At 64.0% G+C, this 26,978-nt stretch overlaps 1 protein-coding gene across 1 annotated transcript; it reads right to left on the reverse strand.

Annotated features, from left to right (window-relative positions):
* Nucleotides 1-1,463: 1,463 nt before the first annotated feature.
* On the reverse strand, nt 1,464-25,486 carry RASSF1 (Ras association domain family member 1). The gene is made up of 6 exons (XM_075939519.2): nt 25,081-25,486; nt 16,303-16,427; nt 5,384-5,488; nt 4,522-4,816; nt 3,822-3,937; nt 1,464-2,683 (listed from the first exon to the last, which is right to left on the reverse strand). Exons 1-6 carry the CDS (start codon nt 25,400-25,402, stop codon nt 2,537-2,539), a joined length of 1,110 nt encoding a protein of 369 aa, XP_075795634.1. The 5' UTR covers nt 25,403-25,486; the 3' UTR covers nt 1,464-2,536.
* Nucleotides 25,487-26,978: the final 1,492 nt, after the last annotated feature.

Here is a 26,978-nt window from a genome sequence, read left to right on the forward strand (position 1 = left end):
CGACTCCCCCTGGCCCTGCCTGCTGGGTGTCCCAGCAGCAGCGGCCCTCCTCGCCCTGCTCAGAGCCAGCCTAGGCTGCCAGTCGGGTAGACTCCACCCAGCCCTCTGCAGCTGCAGGCACCACACGGACAGGTCGTGTCCCGGGCACAGCAGGGGTCAGAAGGGGCTCGTGGTAAGGGTAGAAGTAGGGGGCTGCGTCCTAGGAGGCAGATTACGCAGCCACACTCTGCCCTCACTAGGGCTACAGTTGGCCCCCCCAAGGGCAGTCCTTCCATTGACCAACGGCTGAAGAATCGCAACTGCAGGCCTTAGCACAGTGCTCCTGCGCTCCTCGGTCTCCCGTGGCCTTACGTGGCTGACTGCACTGCAGCCTCCTCCTGCACCCCATCCAGCTGTAGGGTGCAGGCCAGGCGGAGTAACGGAAGGTGGAGATCACGGGGAATAAAGGCCGCACTGGGCAACGTTCTGGCAAATTCCCCACAGTGAGATCCATCCTCCCTCCCTCCCTCCTTGAGGATACCCGCATCAGCTCTATGTCTTGGTCTACACTGACGCAGAGCACTGCTGGGGCCGTTTGAAACAGCTGCCGTGCTCCACACCAGAGCTGGCTGCACTTCAGGACTGGGGGAAATGAGCCTTGCCTTTTTAAAGGGGTCTGGGCTCCTGCAAGGCGAGTGGCACCATGCCGCTGTCAATTTCACGGGCTTATGCCTTCTTCCTGAGGGCAGGTCCCTGGGAGAGGTGTTCAGCTCTGACTCAGGGGCCCTGCTGTCTGGCTGCAGGCATGGGGGAAAGGCAAGGGAGTATTGCCTGGAGTGGGGCACTGAAAACCCGACTGGCAGCTGGCCCTCAGGTCACGTCAGCACTGAGCCTGGTGTAAGAGGGGGACACGTGGCAGCAAGTGGAAATTGCATGGGGAGCAGGAGGTCCAGATGGGCAGGGTGAGGGGTGGGATCAGTTTGCTTCCCGCCCACTGTAGCCTGACAGGCAGGCATCCCAATGGTTGCACCTTTAGGTGGCTTTGCCTGTTTCTCCTGACCAGTGCAAAGCATCCTGGGAGCTCAGTGGGGGTGGAGGAAACAGGCTCCAGAGTGTTGGGATCCATCCAGGGTGCAGGGCAGACAAGGACACATGTAGCAGACCAGCTGTGATATTTTTGCTTGGGGTAGAGCGAGAGAAGTCATCCCCCCCCCCCCCAGGGACACAGCACTGGCCAGCCCCCCATTCCCACTGCAGCGCAGATGGGAGGAAGAGGAGAGCCCTGTGCCACCCAGCCCAGTGCTGGAGAGCTGGACGGGGCATGGGGAGCGAGCGCCCCTGCCACCCCGAGAGGGGGCTGGTTGTGGCAGCGCTGGCCCATGCCCAGGGGTGCCTGCGCCGCTGCTAGGGCCACGGAGACACCGGCAGGCTGCAGGCTTGGCCTCTGGGCCCGCACCCAGCTCCAAAGGAACAACAGCACCAGCCTTGCCCCGAATCATTTATTGATCCTCACAGAGCCAGCCACACACAGGCCGAGCCTCGGGCACCGCCGGCCCGGGGAGCTCGGGACATTCAACCGTCAGTTTCAGAACCATTCACTGGGCACCGCCAAGCCCAGAGCGAGGCCCCACTGCCAAGCCGGGGGGGCCTCCCGGGTGCATTCGCACGGCCTCTGTTCCCACACGCGCACGGGGAGCCGCCTGGCTGCTTCACTCCAGCCTGGCAGCCCTGCCCCAGCCCCTGGGCACAGGGGGACTGCTGCTTCCCCAGGTAAGGGTGGCAGGGGCTGTTCCAGACTAGGGCTACCCTCCTTTCCCCGCCCATCTCTACTCTCCATAGCTGCTAGCCCGCACTCCGCCAGGGCGTATGGAGCCCATGGCGAGCAGGTTGTGGGGGGGAGGTGTCCCCCCATTCACATGGCAGACTGAGCCAAGAGACACCCCCAAGGCCTTTCCTCCAGGATCCCCATGGGGGCAGACCCATCCCTGGCCCAGCCCCATTAAGGCTCCGCCCAGGGATGGCTCTGCCCCATGTGGTCCCCTTAGCTCATCCTGGAAAGACAGAGGTCTGCGTGAGGCAGCCTTGGCTGGCCGTCCTGCTTCAGGAGCTGCCGGGCATGGCTGGACGTATCCTGGGCCCTCCCACGCTTGAGCCCACTCCTGTCCCCAGGGCTGGGGGGCAGGGTTCTGGTTAGGGGAGCCAGGCAGAAGCAACCCAGGTGGGCTGTATAGCCCCACCCCTCCCCAAGGCACAGCCGGAAGCAGCCATTCCGGCAGTCGCCCAGTAGCCCCCCCCGTACACACACACAATGGGGGGGCAGTTCATCCCCCTCCGGAGAAATGCTCCCATGCACACAGCCCCCTCTCGCTTACACTCGCGCCCCACACGGCACCGGGGCCCCTCCCACACTTCCCCCCCACCTCCCTGCACCCTCGCAGGGGAGCTCCCGCCCCACAGGCAGTCCCGGCGTGGATCTGTCCATGTCCGCCTGGCCTTGCCGCTTCTTGGCCCAGCCACCTGGCGTCGGTCGGAGTGTCAGGTCTGGGGCGGGGGCAGCTCAGCCCGGGGTGCGGGCGGTCAGCGCCTCCTGCAGCTGCTGGCGGCACCGGGTGTACTTCTGCAGGATCTGCCGGACGTGCTCCTCCTCCTCGCGCTGCAGGATGCGCAGGAAGTTGTGCAGCTCGGGCATGCTGAACGCGTCCCACTGTGGGCGAGAGGGCAGAGGGCCCGTCACTCCAGGGGCCTGCGCAGGTCAGGGCCGTGGGGCTCCAGCAGAGCTCTGAGCTCGGGGGCTGGAACCCAGGGCTGGAAGGGGGGGGCCACAGGATGGAGCAGCCACCCTTGGGGGGCTGAGAACAGAAAGGGCTGCGAGGCTGCAGGCTGGGTCTGATGGGCATTGGCAGGGATCCACAGGGTGGGGGAGAGCCCGGGACTGCAATAACAGTGGGGACTGCGTCGGGTCTGTGACTGGAGTCACGGGGACTCCAGTCCAGCATCCGTCAACTCCCTATCCATTGCCCGCCACATCACACCTCAGTCCTGACCTCTGCTTCCCTCCCACCGTGCCCAGGAACCCCCGTCTGTACGTGGCTCCCCCAAGGTTCGGGATGTCTGTGCCGGCCACAGACAATGGGGAGGAACGGACCTCTGTTCGGAGAAACGTGGGACAAAAGGGGTTTCTCTGGCCGGGAGAAGACACTTCCAGCCCCATGTGAAAGGAGGGGCTTTGGAAAGTTACCAGGAGGAGGACAGAGGAAGCAGGGCTCCTGCCTCTGTAAGGGGTTCACGGGGGACGGCCAGCAGAGAACCCCTTTTGCCACAGATGAAGAGCATCAAGTTACAAGCCTGTACAAAGAGCGAGTGTGCGTCCGAGCAGGCGTCCATACAGCTTCCCAACTGTTCTGTGCCCCCGACAGAGTTATGTTGGACTCGGCAGCGTCACACCCTGCAGGAGTCCTGGGGGCGGAGTGATTCCATTTTTTGGGGATTGTGACGGGTCAGTGCCGTGCCCAGAAGGGGGCTGGACAGCGGGTTCCAGCAGGCAAAGGGGGGGCGTGCCCTGGGATTTGGATTGGGGTGCCAGCTGGACTCCACTCAGATGAAGCGCCCAGGGGCTCAGGTTCCCCTTGCAGCAGGCCTGGTGGGTGGGCAGGACGCGGCCCTGGAGAGGATCCATGACACCCCCCCACACACACACTTCATTCCCCCTTTCTGGCTTTCCGGCCAGCTCGCCCTGCCATCAGAGCCTGACAGCCCGGCAGCCAGCAGGGGGCAGTGCTGCAACATTCTCCTTACAACCCACAGGCTTCCCCTGGCTCACGCCAGGCTGCTCCCCGACTCACATTGACCTCTCCGGTCTCGTTCTCCTTCAGAACGAAGCTGAGGGTCTTCTCGCTGGGGCCAGCCAGCAGCCGGAGACGCAGGGGCTGCTCCTCGTCCGAGAGCTTCCGCAGGTACACTGCAACGGCAGGCGGCACACCGCTCAGGAGGGGGAAACCACCGTCACTACGCCAGCCGCAGCCACTCCCAGCAGGGGGCGCTGTGGGGAGGGGGTGCTCCCAGCCTCTCCCAACAGGGGGCGCTGTGGGGAGGGGGTGCTCCCAGCCTCTCCCAACAGGGGGCGCTGTGGGGAGGGGAGTGCTCATAGCCTCAGCCTCTCCCACCAGGGGGCGCTGTGAGGAAGGGCAGGGCACACTGGCTGTGAGGGGGCTCCCAGCTATGCCAGCCCTAGCCTCTCCCAGCAGGGGGCGCTGTGGGGAGGGGCAGGCGCACTGGCTGTGAAGGGGCTCCCAGCTATGCCAGCCCTAGCCTCTCCCACCAGGGGGTGCTGTGGGGAGGGGCAGGGCACTGGTTGTGGGGGGTGGCAAGTTTCCAGCCTCATCCTCTCCCAGCAGGGGGTGCTGTGAGGGAAGGCAGCCCCAGCAGCAGGGCAAGACATAAGCCCTGGCTGGTCAGTGTAAGCTACACAACGGGAACAGCCCTGGCTGGTTTTAGAGCCAGCTGACACAGGGACTGCAGCCAGGGGGGAGAGGAGGCCGGTACCTTGGTCGTCCTTCTCCGCTCTCTCGAAGAGGGCAAACTTGCGGGGGTTGTCCACCACCATGAACTTCCTGAGCAGGGCCTCGATGACCTCGCTGGCACGGGTGCGGGAGATGATGTGCAGGTGCTTGACCGTGTCCTTGGGCAGGTAGAAGGACGTGCGGCGCTTCACTGCCTGGGACCGCGGCGCCTTCTTCATGTCCTGGATGGAGGGCGGCTTCTTGCTGGCTGGCACTGAGACTGGCCGGATTAGCTTCAACTGCACCTTGATGAAGCCAGTGTAGGAGCCATCCTTGTTCTGGGAGGAGGCAGAGAGAGAATGAGCTGGGCAGAGCCTGGGAGTGGGGCAGGAAAATGGGGCAGCGAACTTGGAATGGGCGCAGTCCCTGGGAGCAGGGAAGACCCGGAGTGGGATCCCTGGAATGGGCTCTGGGTGCAGCCCCCAGAAGCAGGGAAGACCTGGAGTAGGATCCCTGGAATGGGCTCTGGGTGCAGCCCCCAGAAGCAGGGAAGACCTGGAGTGGGATCCCTGGAATGGGCTCTGGGTGCAGCCCCCAGAAGCAGGGAAGACCTGGAGTGGGATCCCTGGAATGGGCTCTGGGTGCAGCCCCCAGAAGCAGGGAAGACCTGGAGTGGGATCCCTGGAATGGGCTCTGGGTGCAGCCCCCAGAAGCAGGGAAGACCTGGAGTGGGATCCCTGGAATGGGCTCTGGGTGCAGCCCCCAGAAGCAGGGAAGACCTGGAGTGGGATCCCTGGAATGGGCTCTGGGTGCAGCCCCCAGAAGCAGGGAAGACCCGGAGTGGGATCCCTGGGCCCAACCCCGTGCTACAAGCTCCCTGCCCTGCCCTGGCTCCCAGGCCTCACCAGGCTCATGAAGAGGTTGCTGTTGATCTGGCTGTTGTATTCCTTTATCTTCTGCTCGATCTCGGCCTGGCTCAGAACCGGCTTCTCCCAGTCAATCTGCTCATCCTGAAGGGGCGAGAAGCGGGGGGTTAGCCCACTTCCCTGGGCAGCTGGGGCGCTCAGGCCATCCCTCCCTGCCCTCCCAAGTGCATCTCAGCCGGGCCACGGGTGCGGAGGCGACTGGCCAGCCAGGCTGGGGCGATATCAATCGCACCTGCTCAGCGGCTTCGGAGAGGCTGCCAGCCAGAGGGAGGTTCCATCAGGCGGCAGCTACGGGCCAGGCCAGGCCAGGGGAGGCTGTGCCCAGGCTGAGCCCAAGTGGGACCACGCCAGCCAGCAGGGCAGACAGCTGTTACCCCTGGAGAAGCCACTTCACGAAGCCGGGGCTGCCGGCCTGAGCCAGGGCGAGAGGCACTCGCTGCAGAGCCTGGCCGGCCTGCGGGCGTATCGCTCGGGCACGAGTCTGCATCCTGCCCCCAAGAGGAAGCACAGGAGGCTCCAGCAGCAGACCCTATGTACACCCCTGACTCTGCCCATGGTGCCTCTGGGCCGCCCCCACCAGGGCTGGATTTACAGATGCCCAGCAAACAGAGCTAGGATGACTCAGATCACCTGCTCTGGGCCCCTGCGGACACTGGCCCCGGTGTCCTGGCGTTTGGCCGCTGGCTTCTGTTTAACCCCACGGGGCTGTACCAGAGCAAAGGCTGGCAGAAGGGATTATAAACCCAAAGCCGCCCAGGGCTGGCACAGGAGATCTAGACACAGCCCTCCCGTCGGGCACGGCCACAGCCAGGACCCAGTGAGCCGCCCCGACGCCACAGCGATGGGCCCCCTTAGCACACAATGCTGCCAGCCCCTGGATTACCAGCGCCTACGAGCGCACAAGCCTCTGACTTTCTGCTGCGACAGAATTTTTGCACCCTGTTGCATCAGCCTGGATTCCTGTTGACATAACCCCCCCCCCCATGACCAGCCAGGGGAATTGCAGATGAGCTCATCACAGACCAATCCGAGCTCGAGGGATTTCTGGGAACCGCTTCCTTTCCTTTCCCACCACAGCAGAGCTGGCAGCTGCCTGGGCAGGATGGTGGGGGGGGGGGGCGTGTGATGAGAAAGGCACGTGGCACATAGCCCTCCGCTGCATGGCACACGTCTGACGTGTGGACTCGCCCCTGGATGGTCACCCACGGCACAGACACACTACACAGCATGCTGTCCAGGGGCAGGAGACAGGCAGCAGGGCGGCCCGGGCGGGGACCCCGAACCTGCCCCCCAAAGGGGCGGCTGGCCCAAGGGGCAGGAGAAGGAGAATGGAGGGGTGGAGCTAGGGGGGCACCGGAGGCCGGCCGTGAAGACAGATGCAAAGAACTTGTGTCGATTCTCTGCAATGGCCTTCTCGTCCTGGAATGCCCCAGAAGCCAGGTTGCTGAGCCAGGGAGGAGCACAGGACTGACAGCCAAGGAGAGGAAAAGTCGATTCTTTTGAGAAGCGACAGGGGATACTGTTACGTGCGCTCCTGTGTTCGCAGCCACGCATTCGATAGCAGCCGCGCCGCGTGGACGGGCGCACGCCGGTCAGAGAGTCGGCCGCCTGTCCCGCTCTGGCAACCTTTCATAGGATTTCTGCGCTGGGTATAGTCCGAGGGGGATTCCCTATAAAACTCAGTTACTGCTTTTCCCATGGCTTGCTTCTGGCTCGCCTTCTGGCCCTACCGCCTCGCCCAGCCAGGCCACCCCATGTGCCCAACACAGGCACCCAACGCACACACACGCGCCTCTCAGGGACCGGCACACGCCCCCTGGGGCTGCAAGCCAGAAAGCCAGCCATCCGTCAGATTTGCAATTGCTAGACCTGTCTTCTCTTAACCCCGCGAGTCCGGCAGTCACTCGCCTGCCTGCAGCCAACCCTTGGCATCAGCCCCGTCCACCCCACCCGGCACACCTCCCTGGCAGGCCACGCAAGCACTCACGGAGAGCGGGGGAGACTGCTACTCCCTCGCCAGGCTGCCCGCTAGTTCTTGCCGACCAGGTGCTTGGAGCTGCAGCGCTGCGGCCGAGCCGAGCCTGCTTTATCCCCCACCACGCTGTGGCTGCTACTCCAGCCCCTCGCCCAGCTGAGGATGTTAAGTATCGGGTAATTGACTAATCACATCGTCGATGCATTAGTCCATAGGGCGCCTTCACCTTTACAGTGTAGCAACAGCCCCAGGGCAAAAGCACTGAAGTCCGGGGTCAGCTGGGGACTCCCCAGCTGATCCAGGGCTCCGTGCAGTGCTGACGCTTTGAAGTACCCCCCTTATATCCCTCCCCCGCCTCTATCTGATAGGGGCAGGAAAGAGGGGGAGTGACTAGTCGACTATCCTGTCGACTAAGCATTTTCTTATCGAATAGTCGACTAGTCCTTCACGTCCCTACCCCCAGCTCCCAGGTCTCCGGCCCCGCGGATCAGTCAGCGGGAGCACAGAGCCGACGGTGCCCTAGGGACCAGCTCTCCAGCGTGCCAACTCAGCTGTGCTGCCCTAGCTCTGGGCCGGGGCTTGTGCCCTGGTTGGGGGAAGGGAACAAACACCTGGATTCTGCTCCACAAACAAGAGATCGGGGCAGAACTCTGGGAGCAGCACCCAGGGGCCGTTCAGCTGGGCCGGCCGTCGACCACAAGGAATTATCCTGCACATTCGGGGAGGTGGAATCTCACACCCAGCCCCTCTCCAAAGCTGGACACAGACATCCATCTCCTGACAAACTCCATTGGAGCGATGCCTTATCCCACCGACACAGCATGGCTGGGGCACTGCAATCATCCCCATTTTCCAGGAAGACTCACCAGACCACGGGAGAGCTGGTGGGTTACGTCAGCAGACGCCCGAGGGATGAATGATGACTAATGAAAGGGAAGGGGAGAGCAAATGCTCCAATTGATCTGTCTCTGTTAACCCATCTCACTCAAATGCTTGATAAACAGGTAGGAGGAAAACGCTCCCGGGTGAAATTTTCAGCACCCTTCAGTTACAGGCTGAGAAAGCCCTTGCAGAGCCCTGCTCTTCCTACAGACACAGACAAAAAGAAAACCGAGCAGGTGCCTCGTTTCCCACTTGCCTTTCCAAGTCGCATTTAGGACAAGAAGTGAAGAGCTGCTTTGAACTCCTGCATTCGGTGACTGCAGTGTGCAGAACGGTGACTGCTAGCCACGGCCCAGTCTCTAGCTCTGGGCTGGCCAGAGGCTGAGGAGGAGGTGAGCTCAGGAGGACTTTGCCTCAGCCACACTGGCTTTGGGAATCAATGCACCACGTGGAAGTTATTAGCTGGGTTCTGGGTCCACAGCTGTAACCCCATGGGAGCGAGGGAAGCTCCGCTCTGTGACCCAGCCTGCGGCAGCTTATGCAGAGTCCCCCAAGCCCTGGCCTGGCTGCGTTCTTGCAGGGACATGGGCGTGCGTCTGGGGTGGGGCGCGTCCCCTGCGCGCAGAGGTCCGGGGCGAGGAACGGAGGGGAAGTCGCTCTCCCCTGAGGAGCAGGCAGGCGGAAGCCTGTGAGGGCAGGGTGCACGGCGCAGGCAGCCCGGCCCATCCCCGGACAGGAAGGGCTCGCTGGGAGCCTGCGGCCAAAGGACGGAAAGTCACAGGGAGGGACACAGGCATCCTGTTTACAGAACAAAGGGAATTTTCTGCAAGGCCCGTTGGCTGGGACATGACATAACACATCACCGCCTGCTCGGTGCTGCAGCGCCCCCTACAGACGCCCCAGGGAACACAGGGCAGCCATAGGGCACCCCCAACGCGGCAGGTTCTCGCACACGCCGGGGCCCTCTGCTGCCGCTCTGCGCAGATCAGCTGTGTTGCTTTGAACAGCCTTGCGGTCGGCCCTGCCACGCCACCACGGAAACAGCACAGAGCTGGTTAGTTGGGGCGAGGGCGTGTCACGGCCCCCCTCCCTGGGCATTTCACGGCCCCCCCTCCCGGGCCAAGCTGCACAGGAGTTGCCCGCCACAGCCGGAGCTAGGCAGCCTCAGCTCTGGGGTGCAGCTGCTTGTGCGCTCAGCCCTGAGGTCCCCGGGCAGCCACCCCACGTCCGCAGGAAGCTGCCCCTAAGTGGCGCCTGTGGGGGTCCCGGGATGCTCAGCCCCCTGCATGAGAACAGGCGCAAGGTCTGACCCGCGCAGGCCAAAGGGGGTCCTGACTGGCCAGGTCACTGCTCACCATGTGCCGGGAAAGGGGCGCCCCACAGAAAAGGCGAGGGAGGCCTGCAGCGCGGTGCTCCGTCGGGAGAAGCTGCCGTGCCAGGTGTGGGGAGCCCCGCTGGCTGGGAGGAATGCCCCATGCCCTGCTGCCAGCAGCCCGGAGGGCATTCAGCCATCAGGGCGCGGAAGGCCGGGTGTGCGGGTCGGCGCGGTGCCGCTGCAAAGCCAGTCGGCCGATCCCTGCTGCCGCCGCACCCGGAGCCAGCTGCTTGGTCCTGGCCCCAGGCTGCCCCTTCGCATACCTGGGTTATCTACCGTGCAGCGAACGACCATCTGTCGGCCCAGCGCCCTCTCTCACCACTGGGGCCGGGCCCCGCAGCTGCCTCTAGATGCATCAGCCGGTTGGCCCAGGGGCCGTGTCTCCTCCGCAGCTCCCCACGCTCCTAGGCCCTGGAGCAGGAGCAGGGCCCGGGCTGCAGAAGAGCTGCAGGTGGCCCCTCTCCTGGACACGGGGACCACAGCAGCGTCTCACGGGGGCCGGAGAAGATGCTGTTTGCATATCTGGGGTGGGTGGATCCCAGCACATACTTCACCCCAGGGCCACCCGCTGCCTGAGCTGGGATCCCACAACCCCCTTCCCCAGGTTAGAGTCAGTCTCCCCCAGCCCAGCCTGGCTGCGTTTGCCCCTCTCCTTGCCCCGGCAGCTGGGTTCTCTGGTGCCCTGCCCAAAGAAGGGGCACACTAAGCCGCAGCCCGCAATGGGGGGGCGTGTTTCTCCCTGACCTCAGCGCACCCCTGAGGAGGAGCCGGCTGCTCTGGGCCGTGGTGAAATGGTTAACAGCCGGCCCAGCTGCGTCCTCTCTCCGGCTCTGAGTCAGGCGGATTGCATTACAGCTCTGCTCCATCACCCTTCGTCACGGGTGATGCACTCTCAGTGGTGACCGGCAGCGTGGCGGGGGTGTGGCTCCCCCAGCGCGCAGACACACAGCTGGGGGGCGGACGGGCCTTTGCACAGAGCCCGGCGCAGGAGGGCAGCAGCCCCGACTCCCCTAAACCTCCCAGGCAGGAGACAGAGCCGGTGGCCTGGAAGGGAGGGGACGGGGTTTGCCCTGGAGAGCAAAGTGCAGCGTCCTGGGGGCTGGACAGACTCCTGGGGTCAGGAGAGGCCCCCTTCTTATTTGCCACTGGCAGGAAGGCTGCCCCCCACACCCAAGCCAGACCCCAGGGCCTCACGAAGCTCTCAGCTCCATGCATGAAATGCCCCATCCTGAAAAGCCCGGGCCCAGCAACACAGATCGCTGCCCCCCCAGTGCCTGCCCTCTGCGCCGGCTCCCCATTGGGCGAGCCCCCGATATCAGCGACGTCCCTCCATGACCTCCAGTGGACCCCTGGCACTGGCCTGTGGGGTGAAGTAGGAAAAGCCCCCAGGAGCTCTGCTCCCCCGTGGGCTGAGCATAGCGCCCACCCACTGAGTCACGCACACGCGCTACTTCTCCCGCAGGCAGGGCGTGTGCTGTTCCCATCGTTAATTGCTTGGAAGCGACGCACGGGGGCCAAACCCAGACGGAGCCGAGGCTCTGAACGCACATTACACCTGGTAGTGAGCCAAGCTTGACAATCCACCACGCCCAGGAACACTGGACAGAATGGGGACACTGAGGCACAGAGCTTTGAAGTGACCTGCCCACGGCCACCTGGGCAGGGCTGGCAACCAAACCCAGGAGTCCTGCTCTAACCACTAGGCAACCCCACCCACACCCAGAGGATCTGTCACTCGCCTTCAGATACCTTGCAGAGGTGTTTCCAGGCAGGTTCCGAGCCAGCTGTGGGATGTACCAGCCTGTTGGGGGCTTTCACAGCTGGGAGGCTACAGCCTTAGCCAGCAGCAGACTGGGCACAATTCCTTTCCAGCAAGCCCTGCAGAGCAGCAGGCACTGGCATAGCTGGGGGGGGGGGTCCCCAGGCCCTTTGCTGCCCCACACAAAGGCCAAGCTTCGCTCAACATCAACGGGGGCTGCAGGTCAGGACTCAGGGGCCTGGCCCAAGGGGAGGGGGCCTGTGGCCAGCAGCACAGTGCTGGGCAGCAGGGGCCTTGGAGTCTGCCCAGCACCCACTCCTGCTGTGCTTGGTTTCTGTCAGCACCTGCCCCCCTTCCAGTCACCAGCGGGGTGGAACCCCCCCCGCCCACCAGCTGAGCTCACCCATGTCTCACATCCTTGTGCTTCCCGACCTCAGGCCTTCTGAGAAAGCCACGGCCTGAGCCACAGGCCAGCCAGACTCAGCAGGGCCACGTGTGCTGTAATGCCGGCCCAGCTCAGCGAGGGCCGCAGGCTGGGAGACCCCTGAGCACTCCAAGGACCTCCCTGGCCACCATTACCCACTAACAAGGCAACCTCCTTTGGCTAGCGGCAGCCAGAGGTGTCAGCCCAACGCTGGGCACCAGCCCTCTGGAGCGGGCGTCCTTCCCTGGCACAGATGCTACCCGCCCTGTGGCCTCTCGGCTGGGTTCCGAGGGCAGATGAAGCCAAGGCAGCCCAGGGCTGTGGCCGAAGTGACCAGGGTGCCAGCGCAGGCCAGCCCTCGGCCTCAAGTGCAGCTGCACCCTTCCAGCAGGGTGGCTATGTCCTTCTGCCGACGCGCCTGCCCTCGGGTAGCCTGGGGGCTGGGCCTCCGCAGGGCGATGGCACCAGGTGGCATGTTCCGAGTGCCAGACGCAGCTCAAGCCGGCAGGGTCCTCACGGGGCACATCTCCCTAACTCAGCCTCCATCTGCTCCCCCTCCCCATCTGCCAGCATGAGCCAGGAGTGCTGGACTGATGGTAAATCCAGAGAGCCGGTCCTGCCCGTACCACCGCCTCCCTGGATATGGACACCACAGGAGGCCCAAAGACAGACACGGCGGGTGAGGGATTCGGACAACGCAGCTGCGGAGAGTCTGACCCCGCAGCCTCCCCCCTCCCCCCACTGCGCCCACCCTGGAACCTGCCCCCCCCTGGTTCAGCCTGTGCCCCTCAATCCGTCCCATGCCACACAAAGGGAGGGGCTTTACACCGAATGTCCAATAAGGGGCTGGCAGGGGGCCCACCAAGCTCCCGCCACGTGTAACACTGCCACTGCTGACGGGTGAGCTCACCCCGCTCCAGCCAGACGAGGGAGACAGGACCCCCCCACGGGCACCCCATGGCATTCGGCCAGGCCGACAGGAACCCCCCTTCCCCCTCCCCTGCACACACACACACACACACACACACACACACACAAGGGCACCCCATGGCATTTGGCCAGGCTATTTTCCTCCTTTGGCTGCTGTCACAAGGGCTGGTTTCACTCTCTAGGAACTGGCTCCCGAACTGGTTCCCGGCAAGCACACCTACCCAAGCAGGCACCTTTGATACACCCATGGGAAGGCTCAAGGCAGGGGTATGGCAGATCCGCCCCCCGCATCCCAGAAACTGGGGTGAGCCCAGCCAGCCTGCCAGCAAGAGTCCAGTGTGTGGGCTGGGGGGGGGTACCGCTCGCCGGCCAGCCAGCGAGCCCCTCCACCCAGCTTCGTTCCCCTGGGAGACCCACCCAGCAGCCCCCTATGGAAGCCTGTGGGGATACAGGAGCCAGGAGTAACAGGAGCAGGGCCAAAGAAACAGGCTCAGGCGGCGGCGAGGGCTCACGCAGAGGGGGGCCCACCCTCACAATGGGCCCGGGGCAATCGAAACAACAGCCATCTGGTTCGAAGGGAGGGGGCCAAAGCCCTCCCGGAGCCACCTCCAGAATCCGGATCGCCCCCCCCCCCCCCCGCTCCGAGTCGGGTCTCCCCTTCCGGGCGCAGGGGCATCCCGACACCCCGCTCCGAATCGGGGCCCGACTCCGCCTCACCTTGTCCTTGTGGGGCTTGCGGATGAAGGAGGTGCGCGCAGTGAAGTACTGCTCTAGCTCCGAGTCCGAGTCCTCCTGGCTGCAGTAGCCGCTGCTCGTGGTGCTGCTCCAGGTCATCTCGAAAGAGGGGGTGGCCGGCTCGCACTCGCTCATCGCCTCCCCGGCCGCTGCTCGCCCCGCGACCCTGGAAACCAGCCTCGCCCTTGTCCGGCCCGGATCCCCGGCCCCGCGACGGTTCTGCTGCCCGCCCGCTGGGAACGAGCCGGGATCTGGGGTCGGAGCGCGTTGTGCGCCCTGGCTCGGCCCCGTGCGCTCTGGTTCCGTGCGCCCTGGCTCGGCCCCGTGCGCTCTGGTTCCGTGCGCCCTGGCTCGGTTCCGTGCGCTCTGGCTCGGCTCCCGCCCGCCCGCCCGTCTGTACACTCGCGGCCCCCGGCTGCTCCTCGCCTCCGCCTGCTGGGGCCGTTGAGATTGAAACGTACACACCGCGCCAGGGCGGGGAGGCTGCGCAGCTGGCTGGGGCGGAGCGAAGGCGGCCGGGGCCGCCCCTTTCCGGCCATGATTTCATCCCCCAAGCAGCTCGCCCTGTGCAGGCCGCGCCGCACCATTAGCCAGCCTGGGGCAGGGCGCCACCGCCGGCCCCACTGCCTAGCTCAGCGTGCGACCCGGCCCTGCCGCCCATCACGGCGGTATCTGGGCGCTCCTCAGGCCTCAAGTGTATTTGCGCTCCCAGCCCCCCCGGCCGGGCCGGGGGCCCTGTACCGCACAGGAAGCAGTCTAAGGCAGCTCTTCCACAGTGTCACCTGAGGTGACTGGCCCAGCGCAGCAGGGAAGGGAGGCCGGGTCTCCTCTGTTCACACGAGCCTCCCCAGTCGTTCAGTGCCTACCCCGATTCTCAGGCCTGGGCTCTAGCCAGGGGCTGCCAGGCGCACATTCAGGCCAGCAGCCCCTTGCCCCGGAGACACAGGTGGGCACAGCTTAGGCTGGCCGGACCTGGGCGAGAGACGGCCACTAGGCAGCCGGAGAGGGGAACCTGTTCCATCAGGACACAGCTGCCCTTGCTCGGCAGGAGGGAGGTGGGCACCGCCTGGAGTTCAGTGTGGGGCAATGGAGCCCGGCTGCCCTGTCACCTCCCGGGATTGGTCCAGCGGCTCCCGGAGACATGGGCAGGGTGCAGGGCTTAGCCTGCTTTCAGTCTCACTTGTGTTTGCCAGCAGGGAGGGGCAACCCCACGTGGAAAGAGCGAGTGCCGGAGCCAATCCCACCCGGCAGGAACCTCTCCCCCCATCTTAGCCCCAAATGCAACCCCCCCTAACAAACTAGCTCCCAGCCTTTAGCCAGAGCACAATCCACCCCCTACACTCACTCCAAAGCGTCTCCCCAACACAGACACCCCCCCCTTGCCCAAAGCCCCCGATCACAGCAAGGCTTGTTCGCTGTGCTCCCCTCCCCCTCCCCGCACTCCCTTCCATGGCCAGTAGCCGCTGCGACTGACGGCTTTCCGGTTGCACCAGGAGGAACACCACGACAGCCCCCGGCCCCTGGGGAGGTCTGGCTCGGATTCACTGCCGGGGCATGGAGACGGCTCTGAAGAGCACTCAAACGGCGGGGAGGCAAAGCACCATGACAACAGCTCCACAGGGCTACAAGAGCCTGCCCATCCAGCCCCAGGGAACACCCGCTGCAGAGGCACCAAGAGACACGTGGTAGCCCACACCCCAGCCAGGAGCCGCTCTGCTTTCAGCGTTCCCCAGAGCAGGCTGTACAGGGGATGGAGACAGTTTGCAGCGCCAATCCAGCCAGGCGACTGGGGTGCATTGATGCCATGGCCCAGAGGGCCCAGTCTGTGCTAGGCACTGTGCAGACAGGAAAACATGGGCCCTGCCCCACAGGGATCCCATGGTCACGTGCCGGCCCCAGGCATGTGCTATGGATCTAGTGCTCACCAGGGATACTCACACCCTAGGAGGTAGGGAAGGTCCCCATTCTGCAGATGGGGAAATGGAGACGAGGGGGCACTAGGAGAGTCAGGAATGGAGCCAGGGCCCCCAAGTCCCCGTCCAGGGCCCTAAGCATCAGAGCACCCTCCCTGCTGCTCTGCGGATAATCCACGGCCCCAACAGCAGCACCAGCCCTTCTGGGGAGGGCAGGACCGGATTTCCTATGCACTGGCTTTGATCCTTGCAACCTTTCCCACATGCTCACAAAAGGACAGTGGTGCGGGGCGGGGACGTGGGGTCTGTAATGGGGATGGGGTGACAGGGAAGTTTCTGACAGTCCCAGCAGCTGTGCGGGGGACAGTAAGGGATCCAGACCCACTGAGCATCCCAGGCAGGGGGCAGATGCTGGTGTTGCTAGAATAGACACCCCCAAACGTGGCATGGAATCAATTGGCAACGTGCCTGCCCCCTGGGTATATGGGCCTCCCCACCCCTGCCATCCCTGCCCTGGGGAGATCTCAGCGGGGAGGGACCAGCTGCAGGGAGCAGAGGTGCAGTCTCCGGGTGAAACTGGAGCTGGCTGCTCCACCAGGGCCACCGCACGAGTGACCACGCTCTCCCTGGGGGCCAGCTCAGCCCAGCGCCCCAACTGCTGTGCGGGGGAGGGGCAGGAGCCACCCACCAGCTGAGCAGCACCCAGGCTTGGGCTGGAGACAGACAGCAAGGGCAAGAGCTTGAGCAACACCAGCCCCAGCTTCGCCCAGCAGGGGGCACTGTGGGGAGGGGCAGATGGAGAAAGGGGGGGGCTCCCAGCAACTCCAGCCCTGTCCCTACCCCCACCCCCGCATGGTGCACTTTGTAGCCTGCACACCGGGGCAGGAGCCCAGCAGCTCTCCTACCACATTGGTGTCTCTCTCCACGGTCTGTTGGGTGGCCTCGGCCGGGTCGCTGTCCTGGTCCCGGGGGCCGCTGCAGTCCAGGCGGATGAGGGCGCGGCAGCGGTAGTGGCAGGTGAACTTGCAGTCTGGGGGGGAGGGGAGAGAGACAGCGTGAGGCGAACGGGAGCCAGCCTGGGGCAGAATCCAGCTGGAAAGAGTAGCAGCCCCTGGGGGCCAGCACTTGCCAGAACCCCAGGGCGGGGGGGGGAGGGGGAAATCTGACACCCAACAGCCCCTTTGCAGCAGGGGAGGCGGGCTGAAGTGCAGCTTTGTGACGGCTGGGGTTTCCTTTCCCAGTCCCTCAGGGAAAGCCCTGCTGTAGGGGAACTCAGGGTGGGGGGGCAAAGGACAAACCTAGTCTTGGATCATCCTCAACCCCTGCCAGGCCAGGCTCAGGTTAGAAGGGAGTCATGGGCCATGTTCCCTCTCTTCCACCTATGTGCGGAATAAATGACATGCACCGAGGCATGTGTGAATGTGCACCACTCAACAGAGCGGTGGGTGCTCTGCTCATCCGCTGGGCAGGGTCTTCGGGAGCAGAGAGGCCCCTGCTCCTGGCTGAATCATGACTGTCCACGCCTGCGCCCTGGACTTTCAGGAGAAATGGAAATTCCCATGATCCCACAAGGTCCCTGCCAGAAACCGATCAGCAAGTACTGGGAAACTGGGGCCTCCATCTCCTTGCAGGGGGCTCTGCCCCACCTGCCCAGCCATCCCCCCTCAGCTGCCATCCCCCACATCTGCCGGGGGGGGGGGAGAGTGGGAGGAGGCTCTGGACACCCGCGCGTGCGGCTTGCCTGGCCTCGGCCACGAAGCATGGGCCCCACGGCCGCAGGGCCCCGAGATGCTGAGCACTGGGGACCTTTAATGTCTATTTGCTGCCCCCTGCAGCGCCGTCAGGAGTGGGGGGGGGGGGGGGAAGGGTCATGGCAGATGCAGGACCGTGCGAGGGGAAGGTCAGGGCAGGGCATAGCCCTGCCCAGGAAGCGACAGCAGGGCGAGGAGGCAGGAGCTGGGTGCTCAGCCTCAGCCACTGGGGAGAGGCCCGGGGGCATCCTGCACCCTGGCCTGGGCCAAGAGCAGTGCCTGGGGAACAGGCCCACAGGACGCGCCTGCCTGGCTCACAGGAGGGCTGGGCGGGAGCCGACGGGGCTTCTGCAGCTCCATTTCTCTGCCCCTGCCCCGGGATCTCTGACAGACCCAGCAAAGCCCCCCGCTTCCCCGCCCAGCCACGAGGCCTCCACCCACACGCCCTCCACGGGCCAGGGACAGCGCGAGTCCCCCCAGCTGCACACACTTCAAAGGCCATGGGACAAAGAGCCTGTGTCCCAGCAGCATCGCCTTCCCCCGGAGCCACGCTGCCACCCGCCAGCACAAAGCGCCTATTAACAGGCACCTGGCTGGACTGGCTGCAGCCAGGATGGAATCTCCAACACCAGTCACGCTGGGCCGTGACGCTGCCTAAGAGAGGCCCCCCCAGATCTCTGTAAGGGTGCCCTGCTCTTCCCCACCCCAGAGCCGCAGGGGTCCCTCTCCCTTATAGTAAATTCTCTGTTTGTCTCACTTTGCTCTGTGTTACTGGCCTGGCTCCAACCACATCCAAGGTCTGCTTGTGACATCACAATCCACTGCTTGTGACATCACAATCCACTGCTTGTGACATCACAATCCACTGCTTGTGACATCACAATCCTCTCCAAGGCAACCACCTCTGATGTCATAAAGGAAAGGTCAGCTTGGCAGCAGGAACCAGTCAAACGCTCTGGAAAAAGAAACGTTTGCGGTTCCTGGCCCAAGATTCTCCCGAGCAACCCAAATCGAGACAAAAGTTAGGGAATCTTGGTTAAAAATAAAAGCAGAGAAACAACATGGACCTAATTTCATTCCAGGCCACTTTGTTGCTTCAAACACGTCACTTTTCTGACCTTTTCAAATCACAGGACAAAACATTCCCCAATCCGAGTAACTGGTTCAATGGGAACAAGGTTTCATATGGCAGACATGGGGCTCGAAAACCAGAGCTGCATTCCCTCCCCACAGTCCTGGGTCCTTGCCAGCACCCCAATCCCCACGCAACCCGGTGGGGGAGGGGAAGTGGGAGCAGATGGACACAGCGGGGCGCCTCTGAGTTTGGAGATGTTAGAGCGTTCGGATGGGACTGCGTCACAGGGCCCCCAGCAGAGACAGAGGGAGAGAAACCTGGGGGATTTCTGTTCTCAGCCTTGCTCGGCAGGCTCTCCAGTGCCAAGAGTTCAAAAACCTCACATCTGGCCTCTGAAAACAGCCCGAGATTGGCTACACAGACAGTAATAAGTCTTTCCGAGAGACAAAAGCCACCACCAGAGTCATGAGCTACTCGGGACGGGGTTTGATCACGGGTCCAGGTAACTCAAAGGCCTCTCCCTTTCTGCTCCCCCGTCCTCTACCTACAGCTAACCAGTGAGCTTCCTTCCACGGACTTGCCAGACTTCCATCTTGCAGGAACACCTAGTCAGTCTCTAACTAGCACATCTCAGGCAGCCCTGATCCCTGCTAGCAGCCAGGCCCTGGAAATCCCCCCCATTTCCAACCCCCGGCCCTGGAAGCTGCTGGAGAAGGAGGCCCTGCGGCCCAGCCCCACTGCAGGACTCAGCTGTAGGAGCAGAACCATCACTCTTAACACTCCAAGGAAAGTTCCTCCCAAGTTTTCCAGGGGTTGGCAGCTGCTCTTTTTAGAGGGGAACTACAACTTTCAGCAGGTCTCTGGTTCCCTCTAGTGGTTAATGCTGCACCCAGCAGGACAGAGAATCGGATTCTTTGGCACTAGTGCCCCCGCCATGCCATGGAGCGACTCCGATTTACACCGGTAAGGAAGCAGCAGAACAGGTCCCTAGTGTTACAGCGCTGCTCTCCGCTTCTCTCAGACACCCCCTGTAGTAACGCCCATGTAGGGAAGCAGGGAGAGTCACTTATCAGTAGGCCTGGCAGAATTCAATTTAACTTTTTTATCACATGGATAACAAGAATTGTCTAATTGGCTCCATCTGTGTGGAATAACTTTTATTATATACACCAAGGCAAGTGCAGATGTGCACCACCCATAGAAACACATGCTACCAGCTGTGAGCACTGCTAATCAGCTGGATATTACCCAGGAATGAAAGAAACTTAGAGGTACTGTCCTACCCCCCCCCCCCCTTAGAGTAGGGTGTTTCTGTGTGTGTGCAATACAACAGTACCCGTAAGAAATATAAGTGGGGAGTGGAGTGTGAGGGACTCCGAGTTGGGGTATAGGGGGGAGATGCAGGAGTCAGGGTTGGGGGTAAGAGGGGCTCAGAGCAGGGGGCTGGGGGTGCAGGAGTCAGGGTCGGGGGGGACAAGGAGGGACTCAGGGCAGGGGGTGGAAAGTAGGGATGTGAATGGTTCGGGGTGAGGCTTACTGGTTACAGTTAGCTGGCGGGGGCTGGAGCAGTCCCCCTCCCCCCCATCCCTCATGTGCAGGAGACTGCTCTAGCCCCACAGGGCCTGCCACAGGTGGGGGGCGCTCCAGCCTGGCTGAAGCAGCCCCTGTCCATGGCACGGGGGCAGTGGCCCCCCCCCATCCTATTTAATCAGTTAACTGGTTACATATAATGTTTAACCAGTTAACTAATTAAACAGGATTTTACATCCCTAGCAGGGAGTCAGGGCAGAGGGGGTGTGTGGGGCTCAGATAGGGGGATATGGGGGTGCAGGGCTGGGAGAGCATGAGGGCTCAGATGGGGATATGGGGGTGCAGGATTCAGTGCAGGGGCTGGGTGTGTGTAGGGGTGAGAGCGGGGGGAGGAGGGGAGGGACAAGGGTGCCACAGCTGCACACACCAGGTCCCTGTTGCTTTTCCTTCTCCCTGTGAGCAGGGGGCAAGGGGAAATGCAGAGCCGGCTGCGTTCCTCTCGTTCCCGGCTGCCCAGGGCAGGGGCGGGGACAGAGGAGGAACGCAGCAGGCTCTGCACTTTCCCCTCACTCCCTACAACAGGGACCTGGCATGTGGGCTGCAAAATGACAGCAGGAGGCTCAGGGCTCGGGCAGTTCCCGGGGAGAGGGGGCAGTGCCCCCAGCCAGCCCCTCTACCCTACTGCTGAGTGCGACAGCCTGCAAGAAGCCAGGGGCCGGGCTGGGAGCTTGCTGCCCCTCCCCCTGCAGCCACCTTGGCACGGCCGGTAGTTGCTGCAGCCACCTTGGCGTGGCAGTTGCTGGACGCCGGGGGGCTCAGACAATGCTGTCATGACAGCAGATGCCAGGGTGTAAGAAGGAAAAACTTCCTAGTGCTTCGAGCACCGGACTGCTGTCACATTACGCAAAGGAACGGGCCGTGCATCAAGGGGGCGAGGTGTCGGGCCTGGCCTGTCGATCGGTAACATTGCATCACCCCGAAGGGCTTGGGGGTGGAGGGAGATGGACGCTTGCCAGACCCTTCCCAGCCTGCTTGCAACCGGGCACCATGCTTAACGGGCGCTGCAGCCGCCCCACACTGCGCTGTGGCCTTGTTAGCTCTCGCACACAGGCCTGGGGAGGGCCTGCATGGGACTGGCCCCGTTGATCCAGAAAGTGGGGTGGGTAACTCAGCAGGAGGGGGGCTCCCCTGGCAGTCCCTGCCCAGGACATTAGGGGGCGCTGTGCTGAAGGACATAAGGAGCATGCTCAGTAGGAGATCCTGCTCTCTCCCTCCCCTCCCGGGTCAACAAGAACCACCAGGTCCCAGTATGGAGCTAGGGTGCCATGTGCTTTGGGAAGCCAGGCTGGTGGCTCAGCAGGGGGTGCCCCGCACCGAGGGCCGTCCTTACCCATACACAGAACGCACAGCTGCATGGGGCACCTGAAAATCTGGGGCACCGCTGGGTCTTAATGTCCATCCACCCGTCCCTTCCTATCCCCTCTGTGGCTGTTTCCCGGGGACAGGAGCTAGTTCACCGACAAGCATAAAGCCGGCCAGAGCTCGGAGCAGACACTGACCCTGGGAAGAGCCAATGATGCCACTGAACAGGCATGTGCCAACCCCAGGGGTAGCCTGTCAGTTGGTGAATTCACTGCGCGAGTCGACAGGGCCTTAGTGTAAAATTCGCCTTCAAATTGTTCCTTGGGGTGTTGCTGCAGATTGTGAAATGGCAGCTCTCGAAAATGGCATTTGCCCCCCCACCCCCAGCTGCCTCTGGGCACAAGAGCACCAGTCCCATAGTACTGTGCAGAGCCCCATCAATCCCAAGGACAGGAGGGCCCCGCCCCTCTGATTTAGTACTGACTCCATGGCAGCCTCGTTCCCTTGGCATTCATCGCTGGGTTCGGTATTACTCTTTTCACAAGGATCAGCGTGGGAGGCTGCCCCGGGGCCATTCGGTTCTGCTGCCCTGCCAGCCCCCTGCAGTTTGGATGCAGTTTCGCTTCCTGCGTGCTGCTAAACAGCTGCTGCATCCCACCCCAGAGGCAGCTGCATTGGGCAGGACGGGAGTGGAAGAGCGCATCTGTAAGTGGTGCAGCCGTTTGGGAGGGCAGACGCGCTCGGTGCTGGATCCGTTACAAGCAGCAGAGCTTCGCCTTTGCGCGGGTCAGTTACGGCCTCACCTGCCCGCCTGCAGCTCCCCTCACCGCACCCACCACGGAGGGGCAGGAGATGCAGACTCCTGCAGGGGAATGTTCCCACATCCCGTCCTCTGGGGAGGGAAGGGGCGGAGGTGCCAAGCCCGGGGCCCAGCATGGGGCAGCAGGGGGGAGGGTGCTGGGCCAAAGGACCCAGCAAAAGGGGAAGGGAGAATCGGTGCAGCTGCCTCTGGTGCGGCATCTCCCCCCCCAACCCCCTGCAGGGTCACATGAACCAAGGTTTCAGCTTCCTCCCAGGAACGTTCCTCTCCAGCCCCCTCCCTCCGTCCAGAGGGAAAAACAAACCGAGGTCTCTCAGAATCGTGGCCAAGCCCTGATCTACCCAGGGACGTTGACTGCAGACTGGTCTCTTCTCCTCAGGAGTCGGGCCCCACAGGGGCAGCCCACGAGCCCAGGGGGCCCAGCCTGCATGGCAGAGCTGCCGCAGAGCCACGGAGCCTGTCTTGGGGCTGCCTACCAAGTCCTGCCTGGAGCCGGGGCAGCTGGTGCTTTCAGGCTACTGGCTCTCCATCAGGGAGCCTGGAAACTTGGCCCAGCAGGCCTGCCCAGCATCCCAGCCCTCAGAAACCTGGGCTGCCAGGGACCCCCCCAGATCACTGCCCCAGCCTGGGGGTTGCTGGTGGCGAACGAGACCCAGATGCTACTGGGGAAGAGGAGGCAGAGGTGGGAATACGCCCTCAACAGCAGGTTGGCCCTGTGAGGTGTCCGTCAGTCAGGGTGGGTGGGGTCTCCCTGGCCCTCCAGTTATTGCACCTCTAAAGTATCCTGTTCTGCCCGGCTCCGCTTCCAACCTGTTCAGACCATCCCTGCTCTGCCTCCTGCCCCAGTACCGCCTGTTACAGCCCCTGCTGGGCCCCGGGCCCCTCTCCAGCAGGGCTCCCGGAGCCTGCTGCCACGCCCTGGTCCCTGCGCGAGCGAGGGGGCTGCGAGCCCCGGCGGCCGGAGGAGCATGTTGAGGACGGGGAGAATGGGTAGAGCAGCAAGTGGGCACGCACGGGATGTCCCCAGGGCACTGATCCCATCAGAGCCCCCCCGAGACACTCCCCTCCCCCCCCCGAGTTGCCTCTGTCAACGCTCCCAACCTAGAGAGACATCCCGGTGCCACCCCGCGCCCCTCCAGACAGCCTGCGCCAGGCCTGCCGCCCCCCAGGAATGGACCCCACCAGCTCCTGCCCCTTCCAGCAGGAGGGGGAATTTGGGAGCTAGCACATGGCCTGGCTCCGTGTCACCAAGCCCCCGCAGCCACACGTCACTGAAATGCAGCTGCCTCGCAGGTGGAGCACAGCAGCTGTTTGACACGGCACAGCAAGGCCAGCCAAGTCTTAGGGCTGGGACCGGAGCCTGCTCATCTCTGGAGGAGACGGGGGAGGCCGATCGCCACATCCCCCAGGCAGGGACCCGGCCAAGCCCTGAGGGTAACACCCCCAGTCTCACAAAGTGCCCCCAGCTTCCATGCCCACCGACAGGCAGGTTCTCAGCTGCCCACAGGGACAGTGCCACTTCTGGCTGCACTTCTACCCCCAGCTTGGGCTTCTGCCAAGAGAGCTCCCACCCAGCCCAGGGTGGCCTGGCTTGCAGTCTGACACGCGATCCCTGCTGTGGCTGGAGGGGATCCTTGGTCGGCCTGCGCCCATGCCGGCCTGGCACCAGCCCAGCCTGGCAAACAGATCAGGGTGGCGAGCCGATAACCCCAGGCCTTTCTCCCACACCAACACTTTCTGTGCTTTGCAGGGAGAGGGCAGGTGGGTCAACGCGCCCTGGGAATCTTCCCAGCAACCACCCCTGGCTGGCCAGTGACTCAGAGCCGGGGGGCTCCCGAGCAGCTCTGTGCCTGCTGGAACTGGAGCCCCAGCAGTGCCAGGGCTAGAACACCCTCAAGAGGAGCGTCCGGTCTCTCCTCATCCCCCACTCAGACGCTGCATCCTGCACCCCGCTCGCTGCTGGGGCTGTCAGAAGAAGGCAACTGGAGAGGGAAGCATCTACCCTTCGCCACCCTGCAGCCACCGGGTGCCAGGGACCGATGGGGAGATCGCCAGTCTCCTGGCCCTGGGCTGGCCCCCAATCCTGGGGGCTCCCAAGTGTTCACAGGACTAGTTAATTTCCTCTGCATGCCATTCGGAGATCTCCAGCAGAGGGCGCCCACTGGGATGGGAGGGTGGCTAGGCCAGGCCTGGGGGTGACAGAATGACCCCTAACGGCCCGCAGTGCCCGGCAGAACAGAGAGCTCAGTGCGCCTGACCCCCCAAACTTCACCAGCCTGCAGCCAGCCCTGCGACGGGCCAGGACGTGCAGCCGGCCTGGCCCCGGGCCCATGCTCGAGGGGGCTGGTCCCACTGTGGAGTCTGCAGACTGCTCATCTTACAGGGGAACTCAGCAGGACTGACCAGCCTGGAGCAGGCCAGAGACTGCGGAGCTGGACTGGGGGAGGCATCAAGGGGCTGGTCCCTGCGGGGGTCATGGGGGCTTGGGTGAGTCAGTAATCTCCCTGTCCTGTTCATTCCCTCTGAAGTATCTGGCACCAGCCACGCCAGAGGCAGGCCACCGGCTAGCGGGGCCACTGCTCGGACCCCCTACGGCCCTTCTTACGGCCCGAAGAGCCCAGCGCATCCCAGGCAAAGAGAGGTCTGGGGGGTGCGCGCGTGTGTGTGCGCATGTGGGGGGGAGGGGGGTGAATGTCTCAGGACTGGGCAGCTCGCCCCAGCTCACAGGCCCCCACGTTGGCCAGCCCCACGCCACACGGGGCCGGCCCGAGAGGGCATGGACGGCGCGGGCCGGCCCGGATAGAGCCACATGCTGCCCTGCCTGGAGAATGGGAGGGCCCCGCCATCCCCGCACGGGAGCAGGGGCCAGGGAGAGAGCCAAGGGAGTCTCCTGCCCTCCCTCAGGCAACAAGGGGAGCCGGGTGGGGCAAGCCAGGCCGAGCGATGCCCGGAGCTCTGGGAAGTTGGAGACCCCCGGCTCCTGCCGTCACTTCCTCCCGGCTCCTGCTTTGGCAGGGCAGCCGGGGCAGCTGACAGCCCGTGGGGGCAGCCCGGGCTCCCAGCCCCTGGCCTGTCAGCACGGAGCCCCCTCCCCCGAGCCCCCCAGGCCGGGGGGCTCCCTCCTCGGGGCGGGCCCGGTACTCACAGGCGCACTGCAGGCTCTTGCGGGGGCCGCCCCAGACGAAGTCCCCGCACAGGTCGCACCAGGTCTGCTGGCCGCGGGCGCCGGGCCCGAACGCGTGGCCCTCGGCCGGGCTGCCCGTCAGCCGGGGGTCGCTCTGGCCGCTCACCAGGCGGACGCGCCGCACGCGGCTCAGCAGCTCCGGCACCTTGGCGGGCGTGATGCGCAGGGCGTTGGTGCGCTCCAGGCGCACGGGGCGCTCCGGGCTGCCCCGCGTCAGGTCGATCCGCTGCTCCAGGCTCCGCAGCTCGATCATCTCCAGCGCCGCGGCCCGGGCCCCGGCCATGCCCCCGGCGGGCCCGGCTAGAGCCGCAGCCTCCGCCCGGCCGCCTCTCTGCGCTCTGCAGCCCGCCCGGCGCCTTCCTCCCCGCCCCCTGGGCTCCAGCGCCGCGCAAGAAGGCAGGGCCCAGCCGGGCGGGGATCCCGGGCGGGCTCGGATCGCCCCTCGCTCCTCTGGCGCCGGGCCGGGCCAGGATCTCGCTGAAAACTTTGTAGGGCCGGCGGGGGTAGAAATAGCCCGGCGGGGGGTGAGTCGGGGGGGGGGGCAGCCCGCCGTTACAGAGGGGTCGGGAGCAGGACTGGTAGGTCGGGTGATTCCTGGCTGACCTCCAGGCTGTTGAGGTCTGTTGCCATCTCTGGGCGGGACCGGCTAGTGGTTAGAGCAGGGGCAATCAGAGCGGAGCTGTGCTCCAAAGTGTGCACAGCGGGACGTTTTCAAAGGAGCCGGGAGGCAGGACTCCTTGGTGATCTCCTGATCTGGGAGGGCAGTCGGGTCTAGTGGGTAAAGCAGGGGGGCTCTGGTGCAGGACTCCTGGGTTCTGCCCTCAGCTCTGGCGCGAGCCAGTAAAGGCTAATGGTGTCAGGCCTGGAGGGCCCTGCTACGTGCTGAGGGGCAGAGCAGCTCCCAGGGCGGGGAGTGGAGTTGGAGCCAGCCACAAGTTCTGTGCAGATGATCTAGCCCATTCCCCAAGCGGGGCTGGAGGGGAGGGATGGGAAGAGGGGTGTGCCCAGCCCACTACCATCTTCCTGGCTGGCACCCCCAGATTTAGCTAGCCCACCCTGGCAGGTGCCAGACTCGTGCTGCCTGCCCGAGAGAGGCTGGAATGAAGCTGGCCGTAAAGACAGATGGGACCCGAGCAGTGTTCCCAGTAAGTTGGGCGCTTGGGTGCCCAGGTGCTGCCCAGCTGATCACAGCCTGTACTTCTATTGGTGGTGCACATCACCACATTTATTCCACACACAGATGGAAACACTTAGAGGGAACATTGGACCTGAGAGGTGGCCCAGCAGAGAGAGGAAACAGCCAAGGTGCAGCAGGTGAGTAGAGGGCGCTGCTTTGGGAGGGGGCCTGCCTCAGAAGGGGAGCTGGACTTAGCCCCACTTGTAGCATGAAGATCAGCAGGCCTGAGAGCCACCGGTAGCTCAGCTGTGAGTTGACAAACATCTTCCAGTGCCCGTGAGCGAGTGGGGGAGATTTGCCACCTCTCACCTGCCCCCCACAGCAGTGAAAGGCTGGGCCCAGTCTATGCCAGCCACCCACCGAAGCGAGGTCACCCCCAGCTGCCCAGGTTCCGGTTCCAGGTCACGTCTCTGCGAAGCCCACTGGCACACGGATGTCCGACACCAGCTGCCTTTGGAACGCGCGTGTGAACCCTGGTGCCGGGGCTACAGCATCCCCGTAGCAGTTGTGTGGCCTCTGGCAAGCAGGAGGTGAGACTAGAGCATCCCAATGGCTCCATCGGGCCTGGGCATCTCTGAGTCTAAGCCCGGATTTCAACACTGGCGGTTGCATCTCCTGGCCCTGAAGGCACTCCTGGGGCTGGTTGGGGGGTGCACGCTGTGGACCAGTTGTGGGGGGAAAG

Source organism: Pelodiscus sinensis, chromosome 11, assembly GCF_052426305.1.
Source record: "Pelodiscus sinensis isolate ZL-2025 chromosome 11, ASM5242630v1, whole genome shotgun sequence".
NCBI lineage: Eukaryota > Metazoa > Chordata > Testudines > Trionychidae > Pelodiscus > Pelodiscus sinensis.